The following is a 27051-nucleotide window of genomic DNA, read 5'->3' as shown; positions in this document are numbered from 1 at the left end:
GACAATAAGTTAATTCCTGTTTGACAGCAGTAATGGACAGAAATACGAATAATAAGCCGATAATCTTTAGTTGCAAAGTTTAGAAGTGGTATTTTTAGATTAAAAAACACCTAGCAGGAAAAAAGTGTGTATGAGCTTTGTGGTTTGGGACAAGTATAAATGAAGTCTTATTTTTGTCTGTATCATACATACTATGATGACTTAAGAGTGTACATTTTACACAAAATGGCTGGAGAAAATTAAACATTGTGGTGTATAAATGTTTAAAAAAAAAAAAAAAGAACGGCTGTTAAATTTTAAGGTTTTTAACCTGAGTTGTTGTTGACTAAGTTGCTAACTTTGTCAATAAAAAGGCCAGGTGGGCTATTTATTTTGTGACAAAAAAAGTCTCACCACAAGGTCCATCTAGTAGCTGTTCTGGCTCTTCTGATCGTACCACCTTACACCGATTCCTAACTGGACGCGATGCCGATGAAGGAGCAAGCGAACGTCAGATTGTCTCAGTGTTTCCCAAAGAAGATTTCTGAACCTGCTCCTGTTGGCTGAGCGACACGTCACTTGCTTACCAAAAATGCTCGCCCTGGCTCCATTTCTGCGAAAGTTCTGCGCACTTGCCCCACCCCCAGCCCATTTTCATATCATGTTTTAGATTTAAATCTGTGAGTTTAAACGTGACCAGTAGCTAGGTGCTAGCTAGAATGTAAGGTAACTCTGTTATAAAATGTAACGGTGTACAAATCCAAAAAAAAATCATTCTAGCTGAGGAAATGATTAAAACTTTTTTTTAACTTCAGCATCTCATCCCCTCCTCTGACATCCCCGCTACTTCACTTGTTGTTTATCTGGACAATTTTTCGTACTCCTGCTAGAGTTAGCTCGCTCGCTGTACGTTAGGAAGGGGTGTTGAGCTCCTCGTTACATGGCTTTTGCCCAGTTGTCACGGAATTGTAGATGTTCAAATTTCCTATTTATTTTAAGTACTTTAAGGACTTCTCGTGCATGTTAGCTAATGTATTTTTTTACTTTACTTAGTTTAATATCTTGCATTTAATATGGTTTATGAATATCATATGCATGTACGTCTGATCACTTAAAATGTATCAAGTTTGTCTATTTTTGTGGTGTCTTTTAAGGCCATGTGGGCTGGCCATATTTATATCCATTACACAATAATAAGAATGTCATCATTTCAGCTGCCGCTTTGCTAAAAAAGGAGAAAATAGGAAACATCACGTTCTAGAATTGTTCCAGGTTAGCCAAGGTTTTTTTGTCACGTCAAAGTCTTTATCAAAACAGTCTCTGTTTAACTCTTAATACTTTTGATATAAAACAAATTTTCAACGACATGAACTCTGGACTTAACTACTTGCAGACTAAACAAGTTACAGCAAACAAGTTGGATTAGTTTGCGCTTGGCTTGTACTTGGAAGTTATCAGAAAGCTTTGGATGCTTTGATTTGATGAGATTTACTTTGATTTCCCCTGGAAAGCAGTAACTTTATAATGTGCCCGCTGGACTGTGATGTCGTGATTGCCACAATCTGCAATAAAAAAAAAAAAATCAGTAACACCAGATACCTGCTGGTATCTGGTTGTTGACACTGGGATATCACAAGTCATCCGGACTGGTGTGTGCACCATATAATAGCACAAATACTGAGCATTATCTTCGGAGATTATTAGTTTTAGTTGAGGAATCATTATATAGTGACACATTAGAAAAAACACTGGGACATGCTAATTATCCGTATCTACTTTGTTCACGTGATATTTTTAAGTGTTATTGGCCAACAAAAATGTGGATTGAGAAAAAGAGAGGAAAGAAAAGAGCAAGCACCTCTTTAACCTACATCGTAGACGTGTTCTCTCCATCCTCAGTTCTTCTAATCGTCTTCTCTCCACTCTTTTTCTGTTTCTCTTCGTGTCATTCTTTCCTCGTGTTTGACCCCTCTCTTCCTCTCTTACTAACCATTGTTTGATGACATCTCATAAAAGACGCCGAGTTTCCACTGGCGAGCTCGCGGGGCGACCCAGACCTGGCGCCTTGAACACACACAGTCACATGGATTCACTGATCTGCTGCAGTCAGATCATCAGCTGATGCTCTTATGTCTCTGAAACCGGCACGCTGTGTGAAACAGCAACTTTTTTTCTCCTCCTCTTTCAACCGTCAGATCTGAGATTTATCTGCTAACTGTGTGGATTCAAAAGAGGGAGAAATGAGAAATTGGCAACGCAGACACGGTGAAATGAAAACAGTTTGACCTCGGATTGTGTCGTTTTGTGCTTTTGTATATGTGTTCCTAGGTCAGATATCTGGAAAAGGTACAAGTATATCTTGTTCCCACAATAACAGCACTGTGTATCATAGTCTGTTTTTCTTTCTGTCAATCCTACTTCTCTTTGTCGTGTTCTTCGCATACGGACACACTGCATATATGTGTATTTGTCATAGATCTCGATAATCATGTATTAACCACTCCACTAGCTTCACGTGCGCACTTATACAAACACTTTCTCCTACACACACACACGCTCTCTCTGCAGGTCTATTGATCCCAGTGTTCTCTATGACAGTGACAGGTGGTGCTGCATGCACTTCTCCGGGAGTTAACCAACCCCCCCCAACCCCTCCTCCCTGTGCATGTGTTTGACAGTGATAAATACTGACTTTCATCTTGTCAAGAGTTTTCTTGTAAACTGCCCTCCAGTTGAACCTGAGCTTTTGGACCAGTTTCACAGGTTCTTAACTCCGACTGAGAGATAAAGAAAAAGAAAAGACACGTGTTGACAGTAAATAAGAGGAAAAATGACACAGTGAAGAAGACACATACTGTAGATATAGTGCGGTGTTTGTTGCATCGAAGTGTGATCTACTCAGCAGGTTTGGTTGGTACTTAAGTGTGTTAACCTCTTCAACCCCAAAAGCTCCTGCTGTGCAGTCTTTGTTTAAAACCTCTTTTTTTAAGTTTTAGTGGCGATCCCAATGTTCTGAAAGATGCCAAATACTATCTTAATAATACCAATTATATTGGAAAGTATTGCTTAACGGTGCCCTGTGGAGTTTTCTTATAAACAAAGAAAAGTGATGTTTCCTTTTCAGTGTTGGTCTGTTTTTCAGTGGAATAATGTTAAACCACTGGCAGGATGGGAATCGCGCTTGCAAGAGCACTTATGTGCATCCTCCTTTGCACTATATAAACAAGACACTCATAAAAACATGGCTCCAAAGTGCTACATGGTCAAAAACTCCACAGGAAACCCAGACTTATTATGCATGAACTATGCACTTTGTGTTGTCCCCGACGTCCTAGTCTGCTCAGACAATTCAACTTAACTATTTATCTGATGTGTTGTGTTCAAAAAGCAATATAAATAATGTGTAATATTAAATAAAAAGTAAAAACAAAATATGAAAACAGAGTTTTGGGTAAATGTGTACGGTATAAAATGATACACAAAACCTCTACTACGCTTCCAAAAGATGAAGCTATAAAAACATGAAGTCTTAACACGCTCAGTGTAAACATCATTCACAGTGTGTGGCTGCAATGAGGACTTGCAACAAGCTGATACAGAAAATGTAATACTGTCAAATGGTGTTGAAACTGATGATTTTTATGACCTTTAGAGCGACTTAAAGGGATGACACCCATGCCAAGTCAACATGTCTGCTGTGAACAAGGCCTGTCGCTGTGTCTGCAGGCATAACTTTGGCTCCAATCTGTTTTAAAGGAGTTCTCCATGCATGTCCGAGGGGAAGACTCTGACTAAATTATGGTGAAAAATGTATGCATTTGCTGACTCATGATCAGATTTGTCCACATTGTGGCTCTAATCATCGCAGCTCCAATTGTGAGGCACTTTTTGCAGACCCCTCAGTCTTGAAAATCCGTTCTTATGAGCATATAATCTGGTTTTCAATAGTAATGATGCAGTGAAGAAAATGAAGGGGAGTTCCCTTAGATTTCAAGGAGAGAAAGCATTGTAATTACATGATCACATTTTGCTTTTTTTGTTGTAATCCTTCATAAGAAAAACATTGTTCTGTTTACTGTGGTCGTTACTCAGCAATACGAAAGTTATTTAGGGGAAGTGAAGCTTTGTTGTGTGTTGAAAAAACTTTTGTTGTGGTTTAAGTCATTATTCGTCTTCCTGTAAACACCAAGAATATGATATGTGCACAAGAGGGATTTTAGAAACTAAAACATTGTGCCTGGTTTCACTGGTTTCATTTTCACTGCAGCTCTTCTCTATATATTTCATCAGTAATTCTTTCTTTGTTTTTTATTTTTTCATTTTTATTTTATTTTATTGTATTTTTTTCAGATCGGCGCCTATGACCAGCAGATTTGGGAGAAATCAGTGGAACAGAGAGAAATCAAGGTATGTTTGTTTGTTTGCTCTATATTTCTGTTCTTTCACTGTTGGTGTGTTTTTCGTTTGTTTTGTTTTTTTTGTTTGTTTATTTTTCGTTTTTTTTCCCCATTTCCCTGTATGTTTTCTTTCTGTGCTCTGCTTATTCAAAAAAAACCTCTTCTTTCTTGACTTTTCACTCTTCCATCTTGCTCTCTCTTCATCCTTTTGTTCTGTTTTCATTGCCTCTCACCAATGCTGCCAGTTCTTTTCCAGTGTTTTCTTTTTAACTCTTTCCTTCTGCCCTCCTGGCTGGTTGTCACCTGTCCATCTCTTCTCTCTTCACCTCCACCTCCACTTCCATCCCTTCTTCCTTCCTCCTCCTCCTCCTCTGCAGTTTATTTCTCTGGTGAGTATTCAGCAGGGAGGATGTCCCTCCTGTTGTCCCACAGTGTTGTCCAGTTGCTATGTCAAATCCTGGCATGTGTATTAACCCCCCTCAGCGTTTGCACCGTAGCTGTGTTTTCTAGAAGTTAAACTGCAGCCAACATTAATTTGTAGACAAATGGGGGGAACAAGGCAGATGTGGAGTTGTCTGTGGTGTGAACGCACAGCTGGATTAGTATGAGACATGTGATCCCGGTGGCACCAGGCCATGTGTGGCTGAAACGTTGGGCTTCTTTAACTCTTAGCAGACAATTTGGGAGTGAAAAAGTGACTTTTTTTTAAGTGACACAAACTTGTTGAAGGTCAGCTCAGATCAAAGATTCACCAAAATAAAAGAACAATATTCCAAACCTACTACAGCTATGGCTGTATCAGGGCCATAGCTGCATTTCTATGGCCAGCCAGTGCTGTACTGTTCCTTTGGGAATAGACAACAAATTTAGGTAGGACAGTACATTCCTAACCTCCACTTCTCGACGTGAATGTGCTCTCATGTCCTTCCTCTTCTAACATTCATTCAGCTGGGAAACATCCGCCCTCCTGAGTGTTTTTGTGATGTCTGATGCAGGAAGTAACCTGCTGTCACTGCAGCATCACTTTTTTTGGTGCGAACTCGAGCACTATGATATCTGACACTTTCCAATGTCAACAGTTTTAACAAAAAAAAACCCCACGAATCAGGAAGTAGTAGGAAGTGGAGACACTTGAGAGAGGGATTGCTGTGTTGACAGAAAAGCAAGTGTCAGTTTGGGACACTTTGACATGAATTGGTCAGTTTTAAGAGGTTGTTGTCCTTCAAAGCCACCAGCTTCTTAAGAGTAATCCACCGATTTAGCAATGCTCTTCTATAACACTGTTTGACTAAAGATGGAAAGTTAGCAAAGGATCTCAGTTGATGCAGCAGAATTAGAGAGATCATTCGTCCTTTTTACTCCACGCATTCTTCTGCCATGACAGAACCTGGCACCCACATAACCCGAGGTGCAATTCGACCAACAACAGTTATGCTAGCAGCAGCTAATGTAGCCTGGAGCTCCTAGCCTCAAGCAGAAATGAGAAGTGGGATACAAAGGTCTGGTAAACTCACTTTTTTCTAACTCCACAACCCCCAGTTTTTTTTTTTTGTTGTTTTTTTTTTTATCTCAAATTTGTAGTCCTCAACCCCAAACAACGCTGACTCAAAGGATTTTTGTCAGATTTTGAACACTCACAAAAGACTTTATATTACATCTTTCATATACGTAGTCATACTCCCTAAGACCTGTAAACTGACTTTAATGCATAAAATCGGCAGAGTTCCTCTTTAAATCTTCAGTCTTAACTGGCCTCTACACTGAAAAGGAGCACACTTCACTTTACAACAGACATTAGTGTGTTGGCTCTGTAAGATGCGTATGGTTGATACTTTATAGTTAAACTCTTTTGCACTGCCTCATAGTATCACATTGTGGCCTCATATTGGAAGTTAATGGGACAATATTGTTTGTGTGTGTGTGTGTATGCTTGTGTGAGTGCATGCCTCGAAGCAAGTCCCTCATGGTCCAGATTAGTGGTAATTAGAGCCTCTTCACCTTTCACCTTTTACAAGGTTAACTTCATCCCTCCCTTCTCAGATTTTATGAGAGATTCTCTTACATCCAAGGCTCCCAGGGTTAGGTAGGGTTTGAGGATCGCATCGGGCTTCTTAAAGTGTTTTTATGGCAGGATCACACTTAGTTTTAAAGTTACTTATTTTAAGTTACTCATAGTGAAAAATGGTGTTGACATCTCAGTATGTTGCTTTGAGGTGCCAAGGTTTGTACTTGGTGTCCCATCTTTACTTGTACCTCCCACTTCCCCTCATACTGCACCTCTTGTCCTGTAAACAGAGAGGTGAGAGATACTCTCTTTAATGAGCTCAAAGTCCGAACACACACACACACACACACACACACACACACACACACACACACACACACACACACACGGGCGCACGCCTCGGCTGTCAGTCTGTCCAGTAAACAGCACAGTTTATCCTAGCATGGTATAAATACAAGATGCGTCACCTCCTCACCCCTATAAAGTCTTAATTATACTGTTTTTGGGCCTGTAAAAAAAAACGTAGATACCAGTCGTTTTCATCTGTAAAATGTGCAGAAGTCATTTTTAGCAGTAAGAAGTGGCATTGACTACTTCTCTTATTATACTGACCATTTTAGCATTTGTGCTTTATTTAAGGGATGATACGGCAGTTCTTTTATGCCCCCAGCATTCTCTGCAGATTCATCATTTTAATTTCTGACAAATTTATGTGCAATGTGAATTTTCAGAAGTATAATTGACGTCTAGTAACAGACAGGCGTACAGACCAATGAGCCCAGTAAGAGATCAATAGGATAAGGAGCTTTTCCTTTGTTTCCCATCTGACCTCTGACTTTGCAAAATAAATAAGACAAGAAATACTATATTACAAAAGTTTTATTCCACCATTTGGCTAAAATCCTTATAACTGCTTCACCAGAATAATTCCTACTCGGTTACTTTATAAATCCTGCTATTTTTCAAGTATAATAAAGAACCCAAATGGACAAAATGAAGATTTTTCTGGCTACCTCCCCTTGTAGATGGAATGAAAAAGTGAGATTACTTTTTTGAAATAAAATCTTAAACGTAAATTAAACACAGTTTGACACAGTTGTACGCGAGTTTATCAGTGAGCTTTCTTCGTTATAAATTGAGACGAAGGTGTAAAACTGCAGAAGAAAACAAGTCGCCACCTGCTGGTTCACACAGGAAAGTACAGTATGTCCTGCTTAGTTTTTGTTCCAAAGTAGCGTTAAAACACACTTAAGTATTTACCGTTTCAGGTGTGTAGCAAATATTTCCACTGAAGACTAAGCATAAATAAAGAACAAAATGACAAACAGCCTTCATGTAAACAGCCAATAGCTGTTTTAAACACTTTTCTCTTGAGAATTTGCACCTCTTAATTAAATGAGTCATTGGAATTCATACATGTTGTACCAGTCTGTCTCTGATCCAGCATCACAACTTTTAACTGGAGCAGAAGTTACTGTATAAAGATAAGAGGCTCTGAATAGTTTTCTGTTTTAGGCCTGGCGAAATGTTTGTGAACGACTTTACAGCTGCGCTAAATCTAATGCCAAAGGAGGCTATTGATCGGCTTCTTTTTAGCTGTGCACACAGACACACACACACACACACACACACACACACACTCTCACTGTGCTGCTCTTTTCCTCTTGCTCTCTCTCTCTCTCTCTCTGTCTCACTCAGGCACAGTCAAACACACCCAGCGTATTAGCTTGTTGGTTGTGTTATTTAAAGATAACGGCCTGCATCAGGCCTCGATATCAGACCATTGACTGATAACAGAAAACTCGATCGACCTCTGTAAATATTAGCATGAGACAGTCGGATTCAAGGGGACAGTTTGTGTGTTTTAACAGCACTCTGTTCAATATGACTCACATCCTTAAAATGTGCAGTATCTCAAAGCTTTGAAAGGACTTGTTAAGATTTTCTCCCCTCTTGTACACTGATAGTGAAAACCTGTGAGTAAGGCTGGGCTGTTTGGAAATTAACTAGTGCAGGTGCAGTACCTGGTTTTAGGTGCTGATACAAAATTGATACTTTTTTTCTATACTTTGTCATACTTTGAAAAGTAAAAACATTTTTCTACAAAATCCCTTTTTTTTCTTCCCCCATTTACCTAAAGAAGCTTAAGTTCTCAAGTGTTAAATGGTTAAACACACTACAAGGCTAGGCTGAGAAATGTGCTGAAATAATGTAGTCTAAAAGTGACAAAATTTTGATTAAAATTAGGAAATATCTGATCAGCTTTTGGAATTTCAGCTACCTCATAAATACTTTATGTGGTTTAATGCAACAGAAATAATACCTACAATTTTTTTTTTCATTTATAATCCTCTAAGCTCCTGCACTTTCAGCAGAAATGCGTGGTTTAGATGGGAAACTGTGAGTGAAGAGCATGTGTGTTTATCTCCCTGCACGCACGCAGAGACAGACAGACAGACAGACACGCACACACACATAGTACAAACTACGTTCATTTGTATTCAATGTTACTTTTGTCACTCACACTGAGAGGCTGTCATACACACTACATGCATGTGTAATTTATCATTTATGGTCATAGGTAAGTTTCAGTACAGTTTATCACACTGGACCGACCAGTCTCTCTCTCTCCAACACACACAAACACACACACACACACACACTAATTTCAAGTGTAGGTATCATAGGAGGAAGTTACTAGACGGCACAGGAAGTCAGCGTGCCACAGGGGAGCCATGCCAGTAAACCTCACTGGGTTCATGAATGAGAGCTGTAACACGCTTTTTGAAAAGACGCTGCTGGTTCCAAAGACTAAATGGTCTTTAGGGACGTTTTTCTTTTCTTTTTTCGTCTGGATTCATCAACGCCTGCAAAGTAGCAAAAAATCCGAAACATTTAGACCGAATCAGTGCATCAGAGTGAAGAAATGTTTCCCAGACTTGGCTGAAAATGTAGAGATTAATCTTGTAGATGTGAGTAAATGTATATGCTGTTAGGGCCAGTAGCTGTGTGAGCATGAATGCACAGTGTGCCTCCTCAAACACTAAATGTGTGTGTGTTTGCGAAGGCATAACGGGCATGAGAAGCCTCCTGCAGTTGAGTTCTTGTAGGCGTGTGTGTGAAATTATGTGTATTAGTCATTTCACTCTCGGTTCTTTTGTCTGCCACTGACTCTGTCTCTCTCTGTCTCTCCCTGCAGGGCTTGAGGAACAAGCCAAAGAAGACAGGACATGTCAAACCAGATCTTATAGACGTGGACTTGGTTAGAGGTGAGAAAACTCTTGTGTGTGTGTGTGTGTGTGTGTGTGTGTGTGTGTGTGTGTGTGTGTGTGTGTGTGTGTGTGTGTGTGTGTGTGTGTGTGTGTGTGTGAATCTTTCTTTCTATCAGGATAACTAGATACCAAACAGTCTTCCTACTAAAACTAAAGTCATCAGAAAGATGATAATGTTCGGTGGCATCAACATAACACACACACTCACACACAAACCTGAGATGCCTCCTGTCACTGTTAATCCTCGCCTTTTCTGTCTTCAGCTCTCTTTCTGTGCTCTCATCTCTTTGCAACTGTCTCATATTCATCACACTTTCAATTATTCATCAGATCAGTCAAATGTATCCTCATTGCTATTTCATAGCACAGGACAGATAATCGAGGAAGAGATGGAGGACGAGAGTAGATAAGGAGGAAGATGTAGGTTGATGGATGGAAGTAGAGAAAGAATATCAGAGAAAAAAAAAAATTAAAAAAAAAAACGAGTCGGAGAAGGAAGAAGCAAAGGATTAAAAGATAAAACACACAGCTTCAATGTGACTCCAGGATGTATTAAGTAATAAGTTTACTTGCTCACCACAGAGAGTCATTTGCCTTCATTTGTTCTTTTCATTAAACTAAGTGTGTGTGTTTATCCCTCTTCAGGTTCGGCATTTGCCAAGGCCAAACCAGAGAGTCCGTGGACGTCACTGACCAGGAAAGGCATCGTCAGAGTCGTCTTCTTCCCGTTCTTTTATCGGTGGTGGATCCAGGTCACCTCCAGAGCCATTTTCCTCTTACTGCTGGCTCTTTATTTGCTGCAAGGTAAGTGTGTGGGTGTGTGTGAAACAGTGTGTTGAATGACTGCCAAAGTATGTGGTCTGTTGTTTGTCTTGCAAACCCAGGTGCTTCTGTGCATCTGATGTTATGTTTTTTTCTTAAAGTACACACACACACACACACAATCCACAATGTCTTGCAAGCACGGAGCACTCTCGGGCTACGCCTAGTGCTACACACAATCACCGCACACTTTCAAGATCACTGAGCAGTGTTTTCCACCACCTACATCATGTGGCTCTTTCCAGCACAGACTTGTTATTTTTCATCTCTCTCCAACCCTCCGCCCTTCCTTCTCACTTCCCTCATATGCCACATAATAACTCACACACACACACCTTTTCTTTGATGTAATACTACAGCACAGGCAATGTAAAATTTCATCACAACTATTTTGACCACTAGACGGTACAAATACAAACCGCACAGAAATGCAAACATGAGATATTGTCACCTTGTTTATTTATTGTGGCTTACCTGTTAAGCAAATGGTTGCTTAGATACACATCCAGCAGACACAAGTCAACATGAGCATCCCATCCGAGTTGTGATTTGGTCAGTTGATGAATTTAAGTCCAGTTTTCACTGAAGATTAATTACGTTTTCATCTCCAAGGTTTTGAAAAAAAAAAAAAAAAAAAAATTCTGGATCTTTAGCAGCCAGATGTTTGACTTCCTTAGTCACAGTAAGATCGTAGTTATTTGCACATAACATGCGGGTGCAAGGCTGTTGGAAATCCCCCCCACTGTAAAGGGATAACGCCTGCACACGGACTCTGACCCTCAAATGTATTTAAATGGACAATATTTTGATCCCAGCCGGATTTTTGTCAGGTCACAAAAGAGGTCATTTTGACCCCATGGAGACTGGACTGGGATTGAAACGTTGTCCCTTTTAAATAAATTTAGTGGTTTCAATTCATTACTTTTCATGCAGGGGAAGTAACTGACAGTTGGTTTGTGTGAGAGTGCAAGTTATGGCCGATGAGAGTAGTGAGGCTGAACCATGCGCGAAATGTCCAAACTGCCAAACCAATACAATGAGCTAAAAAGGCTTAAAAGCTGCGTAGGGAAAGTGGTGTCAATTCTCAGTGCAGGTTTAAACAGCAACCTCGATGCTGTTGCTTAATTCTCTGTCTGTAATGTTGTAATGAAGACCATTTGTTCACTTTTCTCTCTGTCTCACAGTGGCAGCAGCAATCCTGTATGTGACCATCCCTCAGCCTCATGGGATACCGGCCACCGAGGTGTTTGGAGCCATCTGGCTCATGTTGCTGCTGGGCACCGTCCACTGTCAGATTGTCTCAACCAGGACCCCGAAACCTGCCTCCAGCAGCGGGGGGAAGAGACGTAGGTAAGGAGGGAGGAAAGGAAAGAGGAAATAATACTTTTTAGAAATGGTGAAGGTAGGGAAAAGGCAAACCCTTGGAAGGCAGTGCAGAAAGGGAAGGAGAGATCAAGCAAAGGAAGATTTAAGGCAGGAAGGAAAGGAGAGAAGCTGTTGGGCATGAGGACATTACAGAAGATGGAAAGGAAGAGGAGAGGGCAATAAAGGTGAGGTGAAAGTTAGGTAAGCAAAAACAAAGATGACAACATGGGTGCAGGAGAGAGTGGGCAATAAATGAATCATGCAGGAGACAAAAGACTGTGGAACAGGGGACACTGCACCCAGAAAGTCTGTCAGGAAAGAAGGGAGGCACAGGAAGCGATAAAGTGAGGGAAAATGGAGATAACAAGCACGAGATAGAGAGAGTGGAGGAGGAAAGTTGTGGAAACAAATGAATGTCTTTTGTTTCAAGGTTGCGTTTGTCCTCGCTGTTGCTTTCTGCCAAGCTCTCAGTCAGCTTCTTTCACTCGACATCAAACTCAAAAATTAGTTTATTATGGAGAGATTTTTTCCACCAGTTTCTCTCAAGTTAAAGATTTCAGAATCCATTTCAAGACCAAAATTATTGACCCAACACAGCTTTTTCATTCCTGCAAAGTTTGATGGTTAACTGTAAAATCTTAAGGAAATCTCTCCCTGATAAATGTGATGTCACTGGTTGAAGACAGAAGGAATTTATCGTGTGTGACAGTAGAAAGTAGCTTGCTTTACTTTGTGTGTTTTACAGTGTTTAGATTTGCAGTCTGTGATTTTCTGTGTTGGTTTGGAGCCTGACAGTGAGTGGTGGCTTTTTTTCTGGGTCAGAATGATGTAAAAACAATTTTCAGACTTTCAGGGAAGAAAATTGGACCATGCCACAGTTTTGGAAAGGGTTTGGGGAGGTTTTGAAATGTAGGGGAGTGAAGTAATGGTGTTTTCTCCTTCATTCAATCAACCTTGGTTCTCCTTCCCTTTAAGGACATTTATTTAATACAAAGGTGATTCTCTTCTTCTGAATATTTCGCTGCATCTTTTCCTCATCCAACTCTTTTAGACATTTGATCTCGAGGACAAATCAGTCTCCAGGGCAGGAAATAAAGCAGTTTCCAAATTTCACAGGACACTTTTCATTTGTCGTTTCTGTATTTCTTTCTTTTAAAGAAAGACCATCTGATATTTAGTTACCTGCCCACATGCCTTGAAGTCAAAAAACCAAATTAAGATTTATATCATTACATTTCAATCTCATGAATCATAGTTGAAATACTTCCTGAACATCCTGTTTCATCCTACCTTTAAATTTAAAAATCAAAGGACAAGTTCTGTCCCCCTTTTTATTAATAACCAAATCTATTAGGACCAGTTCTGCGTAATCTAACATTTATGTTTATATCCTGCAAAAGTAGACACTGACCTAAAATTTCTTTACAATTGGATTTGTGCAATTCTACTAATCCAATGACTCATAAATTCAGTGACACATGATGAAATATGGTGCTCTCTAATTACATCTTTAAACCTGACATCTTTCTGTGTAGTTTTGTCCCATGTTTACCTAATCATTTTAAAAGCCCTTTAAAAGGAAAAGAAAGCTAATATATTTCACGTGTATATAACAGGTTTTGGAGAATTTTCCGAAAACATCTACTTTTGGGGAATAACAACCTACAAGAAGATATTGGTGGAATTTGCCTGTAACTGTACCAGCCTCTGTGTCCAGCGGGTGCCAGGATTTCAAACTGCACTGATAGGCTCCTGTAGAAGTTGAAATTCTTCTCTAACTGGTAGCACTCAGTGCAGTGCTGGTTAAAAACGTACTATTACAATGACAAAATGCTGCCAGGTTCCCGGTGGACACATTGCTGTAGTTTCTTAGTCTCCAGGTCCGCTCTAAGTCTCTCTCCACCCTCTACTCTTTCCAAACTGAAGGAAGTTGAGGAAGGCATCTCAGATGGAGGTGCATAGGGAAGGCGACGGCTCTAGCACTACCGATAACACACAGGAGGGGTCGCCACACTCCCACTCAGCCAGCACCACATACAGCCTGGGCGCTCTCTTCCAAGATTTCTGGCATGATATCTGTAAAGCTGGGTGTGTATTTTCACTTCTCGTCTTCCTACAAAAAGATGATGTACAGGGGCGGGGCTGGGCTTCAGTTTCCAAAATGATCAAGCACATAGTAGCTGAACGATTCAGTCAGTTAATTTTACACCCAAATCTGTAGTTTCATCATAATACAGAATTTCGTATATTAAAATAAGTTATCTGTATCCAGTCATCTTTCAATTCAATTTGAACTCTAATATGAAGTTTCCATTTTGTGTGACTGAAGCCCACCCCTGACTCCGACCCAACCTGGGCTTCTTTAGCTGCAACATCCCTTCCTCTCCTATCGCACTGTGAACTTCTATCCCCCTGGAGCAGGATGGAGAAAACTATTTCAGCTGACTGACCATGGAACATCTGGTGTTGAAATGAAAATAATAGTTGACAATTGGATGATCAGGAAAAAGAGTTTTCACCTGACAGTTGATTTTTTTGAAACTATTCTGCCTGTACTTCTGATTCTTGTTGTACCAAAACATAGCAAATGAAGCAGTATTTCCATCTTTAAGTGAGGAGCAAGGGGACGTTGCAGCTAATTTTAATATATAAATAACTTGCTGACCAAACTACATTCAAAAGAAGCATGGGGCATGGGTCTTTAGTGGGAAAAAAACAAAAAACAAACATTAGTTTTAGATATTTGTCTTCTAGCTGCTGTTGGGATTTTTTTTCAGATCGTCATCTCAGAGCGCTGCTTCTCCCCATGCTTCTGCTTTGACCAGCCTTCAGCAGCCTGCAATAGTGTGGAACATTTCTAGCCACTAAATAACTCTTAATTAGGTCTCTTCATCCATTGATTATCTGCTACACTCACTTCAGTGCTTAGTGCAAGACACTTCCTCCTCCATCAGTTCATTTTTCTCAACAATCAATTCATTACTCCACTGATTTACACACTTGTTCACCTTTTTAAACTTTATTTAGAATTCTTATTCGTGAGGATGGAAACTGCAACTTTATTACCAAATACACTAAGTTTTGCATGTTTACAACACTAGTTGCAATACTAGTGTACAATAATACATTTATTTATTAACTTCTTAGTGTTTTACTTGAATGGTTGGTCCAGCAGCAGCTACTGTTCATTTTGTATGAATGTTCCACAGTGTTGCGTTGCACCGTTAGTGTGATTTATCTCACTGCATGTCTGGCCCGGAGTCTGAACTCAATTACTGGTGAACTCACTACTCTGCAACCTGTTTATCTAAATATATGTCTCTCTATACATGTCTGTCCATTTCTCCTGCTCTTCCTCCCTTCAATTCCTCCTAAAGATCTAAGAAGTCCAAGCTTTCCATCGACAAATCTACAGAGACAGACAACGGCTACGTGTCGCTGGACGGCCGGGTGACCAATCGCAGCAGCGAGGAGGGACTTCAGCTCCATGACCAGCGATGTGATTCGTTAAACAGAGCTGACGAGGTGTGCTGGAACTCGCACGTCCAGCCCACACACGCTCACCTAGCCCGCAGCACAGGACTGATGCTAGCCAGTGGCAACAAGGTGATCAATCAACTTTTCATTATTTAATTATTTGCTTCAGCTCCAGAAAAACCCAGGTCTGTCACTGCAGGATTTGGCTGATGGGTGTGTGTTTTTGTCTTTAAGGAGCCAGCCTCAGATGAGGCGTCCAGCGAGGAGGACCCTGAAGCGTCCTACACCGCCCTTCGCAGGGGAGTCGAAAGAATGAACAGTGACTGTACACTCCGAAACCGCAAGAATACACAACACTACAAGAAACACTACGCTGTCGAGGTAAACACACACGGAACATAACATGTTAAATTAAATAAACTGTTTGAAAAGTTATGTCAGAAAGGAAAAAAGGACATACAAAGTAACAAATCTCCTGTCTCTGTCCCATCTTCTTTCAGGACGTCCCTAAGTCCGGCACCAGCTGCAGCTCCAGATGTTCCAGTCTGAGGACTCAGGACTCAGAGAGCACTCGACACGAGTCAGAGACAGAGGACCTGATGTGGGAAGACTTCCTGCACTGTGCTGAGTGTAGATCCTCATGCACGTCAGAAACAGGTCAGAGGAAAAGATTAGCACAAAGCAGAGTACAGACAAATGTGAACAGCCAAAAAAATAATTTAATGTCTTTTATGGTTCTTCTGTATCTACTAAGGTCATTTTAATGTGCCTGTCCTTGCTCACAGATAGATGGTTATCTTTGGGTTATTGTATTGAAACTAATACTCTGACACCTCCTCTGTACAGAGGGAGAAGGAGGAGGAACACCTGTATGCCCCCCTGCTAAAAAGGAATATAGAGACGACCCTTTCCATCAGGTCTGTAAACTCATTTACATGACACATTTGGCCAGTTAGTGAGTCAAGTTTGAGTGTTGCCATGGTAAATATTAAAAACTGGGCTAAATGTGTATAAGAAGTGAAAGTGTTTTTTAGAAGTTACCCTTCACTTTTCAACCAAATTTAGCCCAGTTTTAAGACATCTGATCGCTTACTGCGTTTCTTTACTGCCCCAAAGTCCTAGTTGACAGTAATAAAGAGCAGAAGGGTAAAGGGTTAAACAGAGGTCAATATTAACGTGGGTATTGATGGTGTATGTGTGCGCTTCTGCAGGGTCACGTCCCCTGGCTGCACAGCTCTAACCCTGGCCTGGAGAGAGTGAGTGCTATAGTGTGGGAGGGAAACGAGTGTAAGAAGGCCGACATGTCCGTCCTGGAGATCAGCGGCATGATCATGAACAGAGTGAGTGACAATTTCTGTGAATCTTAACTGAGTACATAACTTTCACATTATACTTACATGTCTGTGAGGAAAAAAAAAAGATAAGAAAAGGATGTTAACCACACTGCTTTTTTCTGGTTGTCTCTCGCACTACACAGGTGAATCTCTACACTCCTGGTATTGGTTACCAAGTCTTTGGGAACCTGGTTTCAGTGACACTTGGACTCACACCTTTTGCGTACAGGTACTACTACTGACATAACATAACTCCTCTCAATATGTGAAGTTAGTTTGTCCCTTTTCAAAGGATAAAGGTACCTGCTTTTAATCTATGGTAACAACAATAATAAATATTGAATGATACTGCAATAACAAACTATGCCAGAATGTTTTTCTTAATAAGGTACTACATATTACAAATTATCAATTGTTGGAAAAATGCGAACGTCGGCCGCGTATTACTCATGTCAGTCCCTCTCTTGCAGGCTGGCTCAGTACCGTGACTTGGATCAGCTGACCACGCTCTCAGCCAATGAGCTGCTGTCTGTGGCTATGGGGGGTGGATCTGGATCCGATGCACTGGTCATCACCATGGTAACACTGAGCTTCCTGGTGCGCGTTTGCCTTATATGGCTCTTCTTCTTCCTGCTCAGTGTAGCAGAGAGGACCTACAAACAGGTGAGATGATGAAATTCAGACTAATTGCTCTTAATGGTGGAGATACAAGAATGTGAACGTAGTTTCCCTCCTTTCTTAAGCATGGACACTGTGTTTCAGAGGCTACTGTTTGCCAAGCTGTTTGGTCACCTGACTTCGGCCCGCAGAGCCAGGAAGTCTGAAGTGCCCCATTTTAGACTGAAAAAGGTTCAGAACATCAAGATGTGGCTGTCGCTACGCTCCTACCTCAAGGTACCACACATTTTAAAAATCTACTGTAGCTCTACTTGTCAGTGATTTCAGTTTCTCAATTTTGATTGTTAATATGGCAATTATTTGTACAAACCAAACTGCACATAACAACTGTTTAACTGGAAAGATGAGTTTCTATGTAGAAAACTCCTTTTCAATATTCATGAATGTAATTCTATACGGTTGCATTTTCAGAGACGGGGTCCTCAGCGTTCAGTGGATGTGATCGTATCATCAGCCTTTCTGCTCACTTTGTCCGTCGTCTTCATCTGCTGTGCTCAGGTATTTCTGAAATTGTCATATCATTCAAATATAACATTTAAGCTCTATGTCCACCTTAAACCAGTTAGCGTAGGACTGCCTGTTTAACAGGTAACATTTATGAGCTGTGATGACAATTTGATGTGCGTCACAACAAACAGTAAAACACGTAAATGAGAACCACTGAGTTATGAATGCAACTATGATGCTATGAATTCTTACTGACGCTGGAGGTGGTATACAGGTATTGCCTACCATCTTTGGCAGTCAGGACGAATGAGATAGAACAGAGGTTTAACTCACTAAGACTCAAGAGTAACCAGGCTGTCCGAAAATATCCAGAAAAAAAAAAAAACCCTTTTGCAAGCTGTCACTGTCACTCTCAATCACAGTTTCCTATTCAGTAATGTGATGAGGCATGTTGAATATAAATCCAGTTTTAGTGTGAACAAGTCTAGATTTTGGCATTTCTACTGTAGTTGTCATTGACATAGTATAAGTTATTCTTCATTCTTTATTTCTGTACCTCAGCGTTGAGTGGATTTTTAAATTAGAAGCAACTGTGTAGTATTTTCATGTAGCTAAAGGGTTTTCCCCACTGACAAAATACTTAACACTGATTAACTTTGAATGACTCAGTCTAGCAACGTAATAAGGCTAAAAATAATCCATAATGTAACACTCTGTAAAAGACCGTAGTTACACTGGTGCTCTCTTCATTCAAGATGAATATCTGTTGTAATAAATGAACATGTAATTGTCTAGTCCTGAAATATAGGACAAACCACATCGGGGTTTTACGGTCATCAGAAAGCCTTCACTCCTAAGACTGAATAACTTACTTACCTCTCTTCCTTCAGTTGCTCCACGTCCATGAAACGTTCCTGGAGTGTCACTATAACTGGGAGCTGGTGATCTGGTGCTCCAGTCTGTCTCTGTTCCTGCTCAGGTTTGTCACTCTGGGCTCTGAGACCAGCAAAAAGTACAGCAACACCTCCATACTGCTCACTGAACAGGTACAAAAACACACAGTAAATACATACATTTAAACACATCAGGCATGTGTCGAAACACTCAGATTGATCCACTGTGTTTGACAGATCAATCTGTATCTGAAGATGGAGAAGAAGCCAAATAAGAAAGAGGAGCTGACACTGGTCAACAATGTGTTAAAACTGGCTACCAAACTACTCAAGGTACAAGACTGCCTTCACAAGTCTAATTAGGATTCCTTACAAACTGATATGACAAAGCAGCTTTTAAAATTTTGTGCCAATGACTGCACCTACTTTTTTTTTTTTTTTTTAAACTAATGTGTTTATCCCTTCCTGTCTCTCTGCAGGAGCTCGATACTCCGTTCAGGTTGTATGGCTTGACCATGAACCCTCTGCTCTACAACATCACCCAGGTGGTCATCCTGTCTGCTGTGTCAGGAGTCATATCTGACCTGTTAGGATTTAACCTGAAGGTAAGTGTGTGTGACAGAGGTTTATTGGTTTCATTTCAATGTTCTACATGGCGTCATTACTTTGGTGTTTCAGTGCAAGGTCAGACCAGAAGGTTGCACGGCAAAATTTACTTGTATGTCCTTGGAGATTTGGTGAAGAAGTGACAGCTTGCATTCTGGGTCACCAAAGATCAATTAGTTTATTCACTTTATTTTAGGCAACATAGTTGTTCCATCCACTGCCGACCAATCAGTGTCTCCTCTGGAGCAGTTTATCCTCCAACAAAGCAAGGTTTTATTAAATAGGACGGTGCAACAAAGCCAAAATGATAGTTTCCTCCATTTTGGACTCTCCATTCCCTCGAATGTCAGCACTGTCAAGACAGTTTGTTGTTGGTCAACGGCACAAATGTGTGTGTCAAAATCACCAAAGTTGAATTCCAAGTGCATCTTCACTGACTGCAGTAAAATTTATTTAGTATGGTCTGAAATTTCACTGGAATTGCTGCAATCAGTTGATTTGCTTATGGAATTAAAATAAATAGACATCTTCACAGTGCGAACCTGTGAGTAAACTTTCATAGTTTATTAGCTGTGTTGTACCATACAGTTTTATAGAGCCCTGATCTGCTGGAGTCTAAACTGTTAAATTACTGTCCCCATCACGACTGAGATAGCCAGCACAGTTTGTCACTAAGCTTGCAGCTTAACTGTGTCGCTTTCTGGTGTGACCAGGGCTGAAGGCTTAAATAATGCACATAAATACCTCAAACGTGTCCTTCAGTATTTCCACTTTGTAACCTTATAGTACAGACTATATTTTATACTTGCTACATTTTCCTAGTGAAATATTTTACCAAATATTCAATGTATGTAAAAATGACATGATATAAAATCATATTACATCCTGTTTATAGTCACAATAACATAATATACTTTGTTTTTTTTAACTGTCAATCAAGACAAAGGGCAGAGCACTGGTCTGAATGAGCAACCAGCAAATCACCAGCACTTTGTGATGGATTTAAATAAAAATAACCTGCAATATACTCATGTTATTTAATCCTATTTATTGTCATAATAATTACCTGTTATTGGATTACCTCAATTTTCAAAGTTATTTTGTCAGAATTAATTTTATAATGTCTAAACACTTTGGTTCTACATAAACTAGTGTGTGTAAGGTACTTAAAGTTAGCTTCACATTGACCACCTACATCCTTATACAATAACTATTAACTTTTGATGCAGGACTTGTTTTACATTGTGGTATTTATAAAACTACTGTTGGAAACAGAACTCGCATTTAACCCTTAAACTAACTGGATACATACTGTACACTTGCCTTAAAACTGCAGAACACAGATAAAACTTTTTGTCATTTAAAATCTAACAGAAGATTTCTGTCTAAAGCTTGTTTCTCTCTATTCACAGCTGTGGAAAATCAAATCATGACAGTGAACAGAGAAACGGTGTCAACTTGTCAATCTCACTGACTGAAAGACTGAACGGCAGCCTCGACATATCGTAGTGCTTTGACCTTCAATGTTCTCACTTTGTGCAATTTACAAAACTATTTATTTACCCACTCAGTGTTTTTACTTAGGGTTTATTTGAAATCTAGTTTGTTTCCATATTTGTGTTATATGACACAAAACAATGCTATATTTTACCTGTCTACAAAAAGTGTTATTATAAGCATAAATTATTATTATCAACTTGATGGTTTAGGTTCTAAGTTGCATTTGTGACAGTTTTCATTTCAGCTCATTCGCAAATTTTAGGGCAAAGTATTGAGCTGCCTACAGGGCAAAAATCTTTATTGTAATTTTTGTGTTTTATTTGCTTAAACTGAAAGTTATTATTTATGTTGAGTGAGTTTCAAAACAAAAGTTCAAACTGTTACAACCCATTGTTAAAAATACATAAGTTAGTCCAGTGGTTTTCCTCTGACAAGAAATTTGTTGACATGAGTTTCTAGTTTATAAAGATTTAATGTACGTAAAATTTCTTAGATGGTAACCAATGCAGTAAATTATATTGTGATCAAACAACAATTACAGGGACTCTTAATTATCCTGAACCTCGCTGATTTGGCGAAGAAAATTGTCCACTAAAATGTAAGATTCTGATACGTTTGGTATAATTCCTGGTATTTGACTGTTTGAGCGCTCAGCCCCTCAAAATTAATTTACTACTACTCTATTCCCTATTTAAAGCAGCCCCCAGATATAAATACTGAAAACAATTACATTTACATATCTCTTAATGGACTCTAACAGAACCATTCAGCAGGTAAAGTTTTTAATTTGCTGACTAACCTGAGAAAATTGTTCCGTGTTTGTTCTCATTTTGGAGAGGTCCAAGGCCAGTCGACATCAGCGCTGCAACGAAACAATCATCCAGTTAATGGAAATACCACAACAGAGAACAGGTGACATTTACAGAAACCTCTGAAGTTTAGACCGATTAAATAAAAAACATGGCCACTGGTATACTCTCAACGTGGATTCCAAACACACAAAAAATAATACATATACAATACAGTCATGGAATTGTTTGTAGAAATACAAGCACAGTCTCATTAGGTTTTGCTGACGGCTCTTCACTGCAGCTGGTATGAATTAAAAGATCCCTTATTTATTTATTTATTTATTTTAAACTGAGTTGTAATGGTTAGTGGTTTTAACAGTATTTCCAGCAACACGTGAAGGTAGTAACTTCCTAACAGAGCTTATGTAGTTCAGAATATTTTCATACTATGTTAGATTGTGCAGGTGATAAATGAGATTTAAAATAGCTTCTTTGTAGAGCTTGATGTTGTTTACCTCAAGCTTTTTTGAACTTCTCTTCCGAATTCCTGATAGGCCTAGTTGCTTCATGTAAAGTCACTGCCTAACTTAAATTAAATTAGTGGGCTTTATCAAAGACACGTCAGCTGCTTTTGCCTAAGATTTTACATCAGAGTCGAGTCAGTTCTGAGTCACGTGGTTTTCTTGTTTCCCGTTTCTGATTTGTTTCTAAAGTGAACTTTTTTTGGACATCCTCATGTCGAATTTTCCCCTTATTGGAAGAGACATGATTCTGTATAGTATAATATGATAACTGACTTTTTTTATACCAATTATCGAAAATATTGAAATGTTGCTCTCTAGACCTCTTTAATTATAAAAATTCAAAATTTTAGAGGGATTTTCAGGATTTTTTTTTTGGGTGTCTTAGCTGGTGCAGTTTAGTTGAAAACCTTTAAAGTTTCTCACTTTTAAGAGCCACTGGTTGATGCTACATCCTGCATATCATAACGCAGGAAGAGGCTCCTGACCCAAGTACTGACTCGGCCTACTAGGTGGGGGCAGTTTGACACAAAAACACCAGGTTGTCCCAAAATGTTCAGTCAGTATTAGATTGTCCCGTCAATTCAGTCAGTTTAGAAAGTCATTCGATTTTAGATGGCAGATTCATGTGCATGGCACCTGACATTGATCAGAGTCATCGTCAGTTATCCTCTGCCTGTCACAGGTTTCTAAATGCTGCAGTTACATGTCTGAACATGAATGAAGATATGCACTTTAAAAACAGATTTTAAAATGGAAGAAAAGAAGTTATATCTTGTTTCGATGTCAAAATGTCAAGAGATCTTTTTTGTACCTCACCTGCTTGACACAGTGTGCATTAGCTGTTCAAGCAAAAGCTATCTCTGAACTTAATATTCTCATCACACTCTCAAGTAAATTCTACATGGTACGTGAAGTTATCATGCCCACATAAAATATCTTAAATGTGATTAAAATGCTGACACAAGTTGTTGCCTCAGTTAATGAGTTAGCAATTTGCTGACTGAAACTAACTTCATTCATAAAAATGCTAGCATAATCATCTTCAGTGTGTTTGAGGAGGAAGACCAAAGTGCTTATTGTTTGTTATTGTTTGTCTCTGCTGGAAAAAGAATGTATTTGCAGCATTATGCTTTAAAATCTGTTTCCCTTTGGAAATACTTTAAGTTGTATTTTTGTTTTCTTTTTGGTATTGTGCTTTTTGTTCTCTCATTATTCATTTGTAAAGGTTACTTGTTCCTCACGCTTGTTGCAGAGGAGAGACATGTTTTACTGTGTTTTTAAGGAACAAAGAGGTTTGAATTGTATGTATGAAAATGAATCTAGGTAAAAAGGACTCTATGTTGTGATTCTGTTTTCAAAGAGTCTGAATATTTAGACTTAGATTTTTTGTGAACTGGTCTGTCCACAAGGTCTACATTTTTATAAGAAAAATAAAAAGAAATGGATGTTGACTCAGATTCTTTTGTTCTCATTCATTATTGTAGCAAACACTCAATGTGCATAAAGGTTGAAAGGAAAAACCTCAATAAATAAGTGTATAAGAAATGCAAATGCACCCATACCACATGAAATAGTCAAGTAAATAACATCCTATCATGCTTAGCAACATGTACAAAAAGGCTGAAAGGGCCCAGTTGTACACTGGCCCCTAAGGACAAAGCACATAAGACTAAAAGCACAAACAAAAGGAAACACTCAAAATACAAAAAATACACAAATAGGGAAAGCATGGCACAAGAATTGCTATGCCAGAAGTGCTCCAGGACGACTGGGGGGGAGTGATGAGCTCAATTTCACTGATACTTTTGTCAATAGTAATGAAGTATGTTGTAATTCCTTTTGGAAGATAAAATTTGGTCTCCGAGTTGAAATGTAGTCAATCACAGCTGAGGGCGAGAGGGAGGGTAAACCCTGGACAGGTCACCAGTCTATCCTGGGCTGATACTTACATAGAACCATTCACGCTCAAATTCACACCTACGGGCAATTTAAAATTGCCAGCTATCCTCACCTGCATGTCTTTGGACTGTGGGAGAAAGCCGGAGTACCCGGAGGAAAGCCATGCAGGCACAGGGAGGACATGTAAACTCCACACAGAAAGGCCCCGCCAATATGAGTTGACAGCGCAGACCACTGCACCACCTGCCACCCTTCTTCCAAAATATGAAGGGGGGGGGGTATTTTCTTACTTACCTCCTAGTGGTATCTAGCCGTGAAGACCGTTTTGGTCTTATTTGTTTAGGTTTTTTGATATCTGAGTCTGAGATTTCTGACACCACCTGAGGACCAAAAAAATAAAATAAAATAAAAAAAGGAAAGAAACTATCCAGCATCCAAAATAAATGCTTGATACATTTTTTATCTTCCTAAATCATTATTACATCCTCCTGTTTGAATTGCATTTCTTAGCAACAACGGGCTGACCGTGGACTACTAATATTTGAGCACTCTGCCTACCAAGGCCAATGGTGAGCCACTACATAGGAAGAAAAACTTACTTTCTGTCATCAGTTCATTGTTTGTTTTGGTTTGTTTCAGGGGTTTTTTTTGTTAATAAGAAAAACAGACATCAGTTAAGAATATACACCATGTAAGAAGAATGTCAACTTAGGAAAGGAATTAAAAGCAGATTTTGATGCAGGGCCCCCTAAATAAATGTGAAGTAATTTTTTCCTCCATCTGCTATATTATGTGCAATGCTTATAAGGCCCTGATTATAAAATAATTTCATATATTTTTGGCGATGTAAGCAAAGCGAATACTAGAACTATTCTTAGCTAATATGTTAGCCTAGCCATAGTAGCCAGTCTTACTAATTCATAATAGAAAAACTGCACCATCTGCCCTAACAGTTACATTTGCATTGTTTTGGCACACTGAATTTATTTGTGCAACGCAATCATACATACAATCTTACATAATATGGTCGAAGGAACGTTAATGCGTGTTGCATATTGTTTACTATTCACCATAAACGCCAACATACCTCGATTTGGCATGTCATTTCTCACTGCTGATCCAATGGCGTAAATTACTAAAGTGTCACAAAAGCATCGCGCATAATCTAACAACAGATCAAGAAAGAATAATAACTTTGTTTATTTAAACAACAGATCAAGAAAGAATAACTTTGTTTATTTAAGGCACATTTGCTATGACACGTTACAATTTCAATAAAGATAAAAATAAAAAATATGTAAGATTTACAGCTGTACGTGTCTTGAATTTTTCACAAAATTTGGGAAACCATTTGCGTGGTACATTGGTGGAATCCTAATATCGGTTGCTGTCGAGTCACAGGGGTGGCATTCCAGTTTTAAGCAGCATCTGCTGTATATCAAGTGCACACAAGATCAGGAAACTTTGATGTAAATAAAATGCTGATTGTCACAAACGGCTTACTATGTGTTTCAATATTAACCTGTAGATGTCTTCAGGCCGGGACTCTTATAAAACATGTAAAGTTTAGGGCGGACTGGACAATGTATATTTGCTTCATAACAACTTCCTCTTTCACTGCAAAATATAGAAATTCGCCATTCAATGAAAACTGAAAAGCTTTGCAATTTAATATCGTGGCGGTCTTAATATTGCACTGACCAAATTTGAAGTCGGTCTGATTAATTCTACAAGAGGAATTTGTTAAAGTACAACTCCTGTAAATGGCAAAAACTGCGCCTAAATTGCACCTTAAATTCACAATGTATGACGTCCCGTTTGGTTTAGGTTATGGCTCCAAGAGGCTTTTTTGTAAGTCTCGGGGTGTTACATGTGCCCACTGAATTTCATACATGTAGTTCACCTACGTACCGCGAGGACTACTTCGTTGAAATTCTGTAGGGGGCGCTATCGAGTGATTTTTGCCAACGCCACGCGCAACACCCATAAAGTACGTAATATTTTGACCACGTCTGGCGCATGCGCAAAGTTTCGTGAGTTTTTTTCGAGCACGTTTCGCCCCTCGAAAATACGATTCATCTGCATGTAGAATAATAGTAATAACCACAACAACAACAATAACAATAAAATAATAATAGCGACTCCAATAGGGTCCTCGCAACGGTCGGTGCTCGGGCACTAATTAGTGACAGTGCTGTTCTATTTGTGAAAACGGGGGGGGGGTAATAGCGATATAACTGCCAAAAAGTGTGTTAGCTCAGTGCTAGTGGAGAAAGCGCTTGCTAATGCGCCAGGTGCACCAAATCAATTCAACACGACGTCATGAACGCTCAAATATGACGAGGTAGTGAGAAGTGGAGGAAAGACATTTGTTAATTTAGCGACAACAAGCTGTTTAATGTTACATATGTGCCCAAACCTACATTAGACAATAAAATATGTACCTGCTACAAACACAGTATCACAACCAACTGTAAATAATTTGGGTAAACTCACCTGGAGCCTCGATGGAGCCACCTCCTGCACTTCTTTGTTGTATCCAGTTCTATCCTAAGTTCCTACAGCAAACAAATATCCTTATTCTCCGTCACTCGATATACACTTTTCGTACCCCCTTTGTGGTGAAACATCTACCCATACGCACGGGTCTCGTCTGTTATACCGCTTCACCGCTCAACACTTGGCGGCGGTTGGCACGTCGCCATTTTGTCAACTGCTATCATGCGTAGCTCGATGACCTCTGACCTGTAAATCACACGTAACAGCCAAAGTTTCATTTTCCACATTTTACGCTTAAAACAGAAATATCGGATGATGAAATGTAATTAAAAAAAAAAAAAAAAAAAATTAGGGCTGCAACTGAACCTTTTTTGTAGATTAATCTGTATTTTTTTTTTTCTGATGCTCTACTGATCTAAAAATTCAAGATACTTTATATTAAAATGACCTTCACATTTTCCAAGCCTTTAAGGTGACATCTTTTTGTCTAACCAACAGTTCAAAGTCCACAGATACACAATTTATAATGATATAAAACAGAAACAAGACAGATTCTCACATGA

The 27051-nt window shown here is 39.4% G+C and overlaps 1 protein-coding gene and 1 long non-coding RNA gene across 5 annotated transcripts in view; one reads left to right on the top strand and one right to left on the bottom strand.

The window, feature by feature from the left end:
• The window catches only part of LOC120799664 (protein PHTF2-like), a 46056-nt gene extending 22509 nt beyond the window's left edge, over positions 1-23547 (top strand). For 2 of the 3 annotated variants that reach the window (XM_040144933.1, XM_040144923.1), the window contains 18 exons: positions 4330-4386; positions 9581-9650; positions 10299-10457; positions 11660-11825; positions 13767-13928; positions 15218-15446; positions 15552-15698; positions 15818-15974; positions 16164-16234; positions 16529-16657; positions 16795-16880; positions 17122-17314; positions 17414-17545; positions 17741-17827; positions 18667-18822; positions 18907-19002; positions 19149-19274; positions 20688-23547. In XM_040144933.1, coding sequence (XP_040000867.1) covers positions 4330-4386; positions 9581-9650; positions 10299-10457; positions 11660-11825; positions 13767-13928; positions 15218-15446; positions 15552-15698; positions 15818-15974; positions 16164-16234; positions 16529-16657; positions 16795-16880; positions 17122-17314; positions 17414-17545; positions 17741-17827; positions 18667-18822; positions 18907-19002; positions 19149-19274; positions 20688-20708 — 2244 coding nt within the window. In that variant the 3' untranslated portion in view covers positions 20709-23547. The remainder of the gene's footprint in view (positions 1-4329; positions 4387-9580; positions 9651-10298; positions 10458-11659; positions 11826-13766; positions 13929-15217; positions 15447-15551; positions 15699-15817; positions 15975-16163; positions 16235-16528; positions 16658-16794; positions 16881-17121; positions 17315-17413; positions 17546-17740; positions 17828-18666; positions 18823-18906; positions 19003-19148; positions 19275-20687) is intronic. The other variant, XM_040144939.1, reaches the window with a different exon arrangement.
• On the bottom strand, positions 17193-26727 carry LOC120799681. 2 transcript variants are annotated; one of them, XR_005708871.1, is made up of 5 exons: positions 26486-26727; positions 24284-24369; positions 21575-21637; positions 18653-18814; positions 17193-17304 (listed from the first exon to the last, which is right to left on the bottom strand). It is a non-coding gene; the product is annotated as an uncharacterized LOC120799681 (long non-coding RNA). The 2 variants fall into 2 exon arrangements; XR_005708872.1 differs by lacking the exon at positions 24284-24369.
• Between the last annotated feature and the right edge of the window lie 324 nt (positions 26728-27051).

Source organism: Xiphias gladius, chromosome 2 (assembly GCF_016859285.1).
Source record: "Xiphias gladius isolate SHS-SW01 ecotype Sanya breed wild chromosome 2, ASM1685928v1, whole genome shotgun sequence".
Lineage (NCBI taxonomy): Eukaryota > Metazoa > Chordata > Actinopteri > Istiophoriformes > Xiphiidae > Xiphias > Xiphias gladius.
Note: the sequence above shows the minus strand (reverse complement) of the source record. Positions and strands in the feature narration are given on the sequence as shown.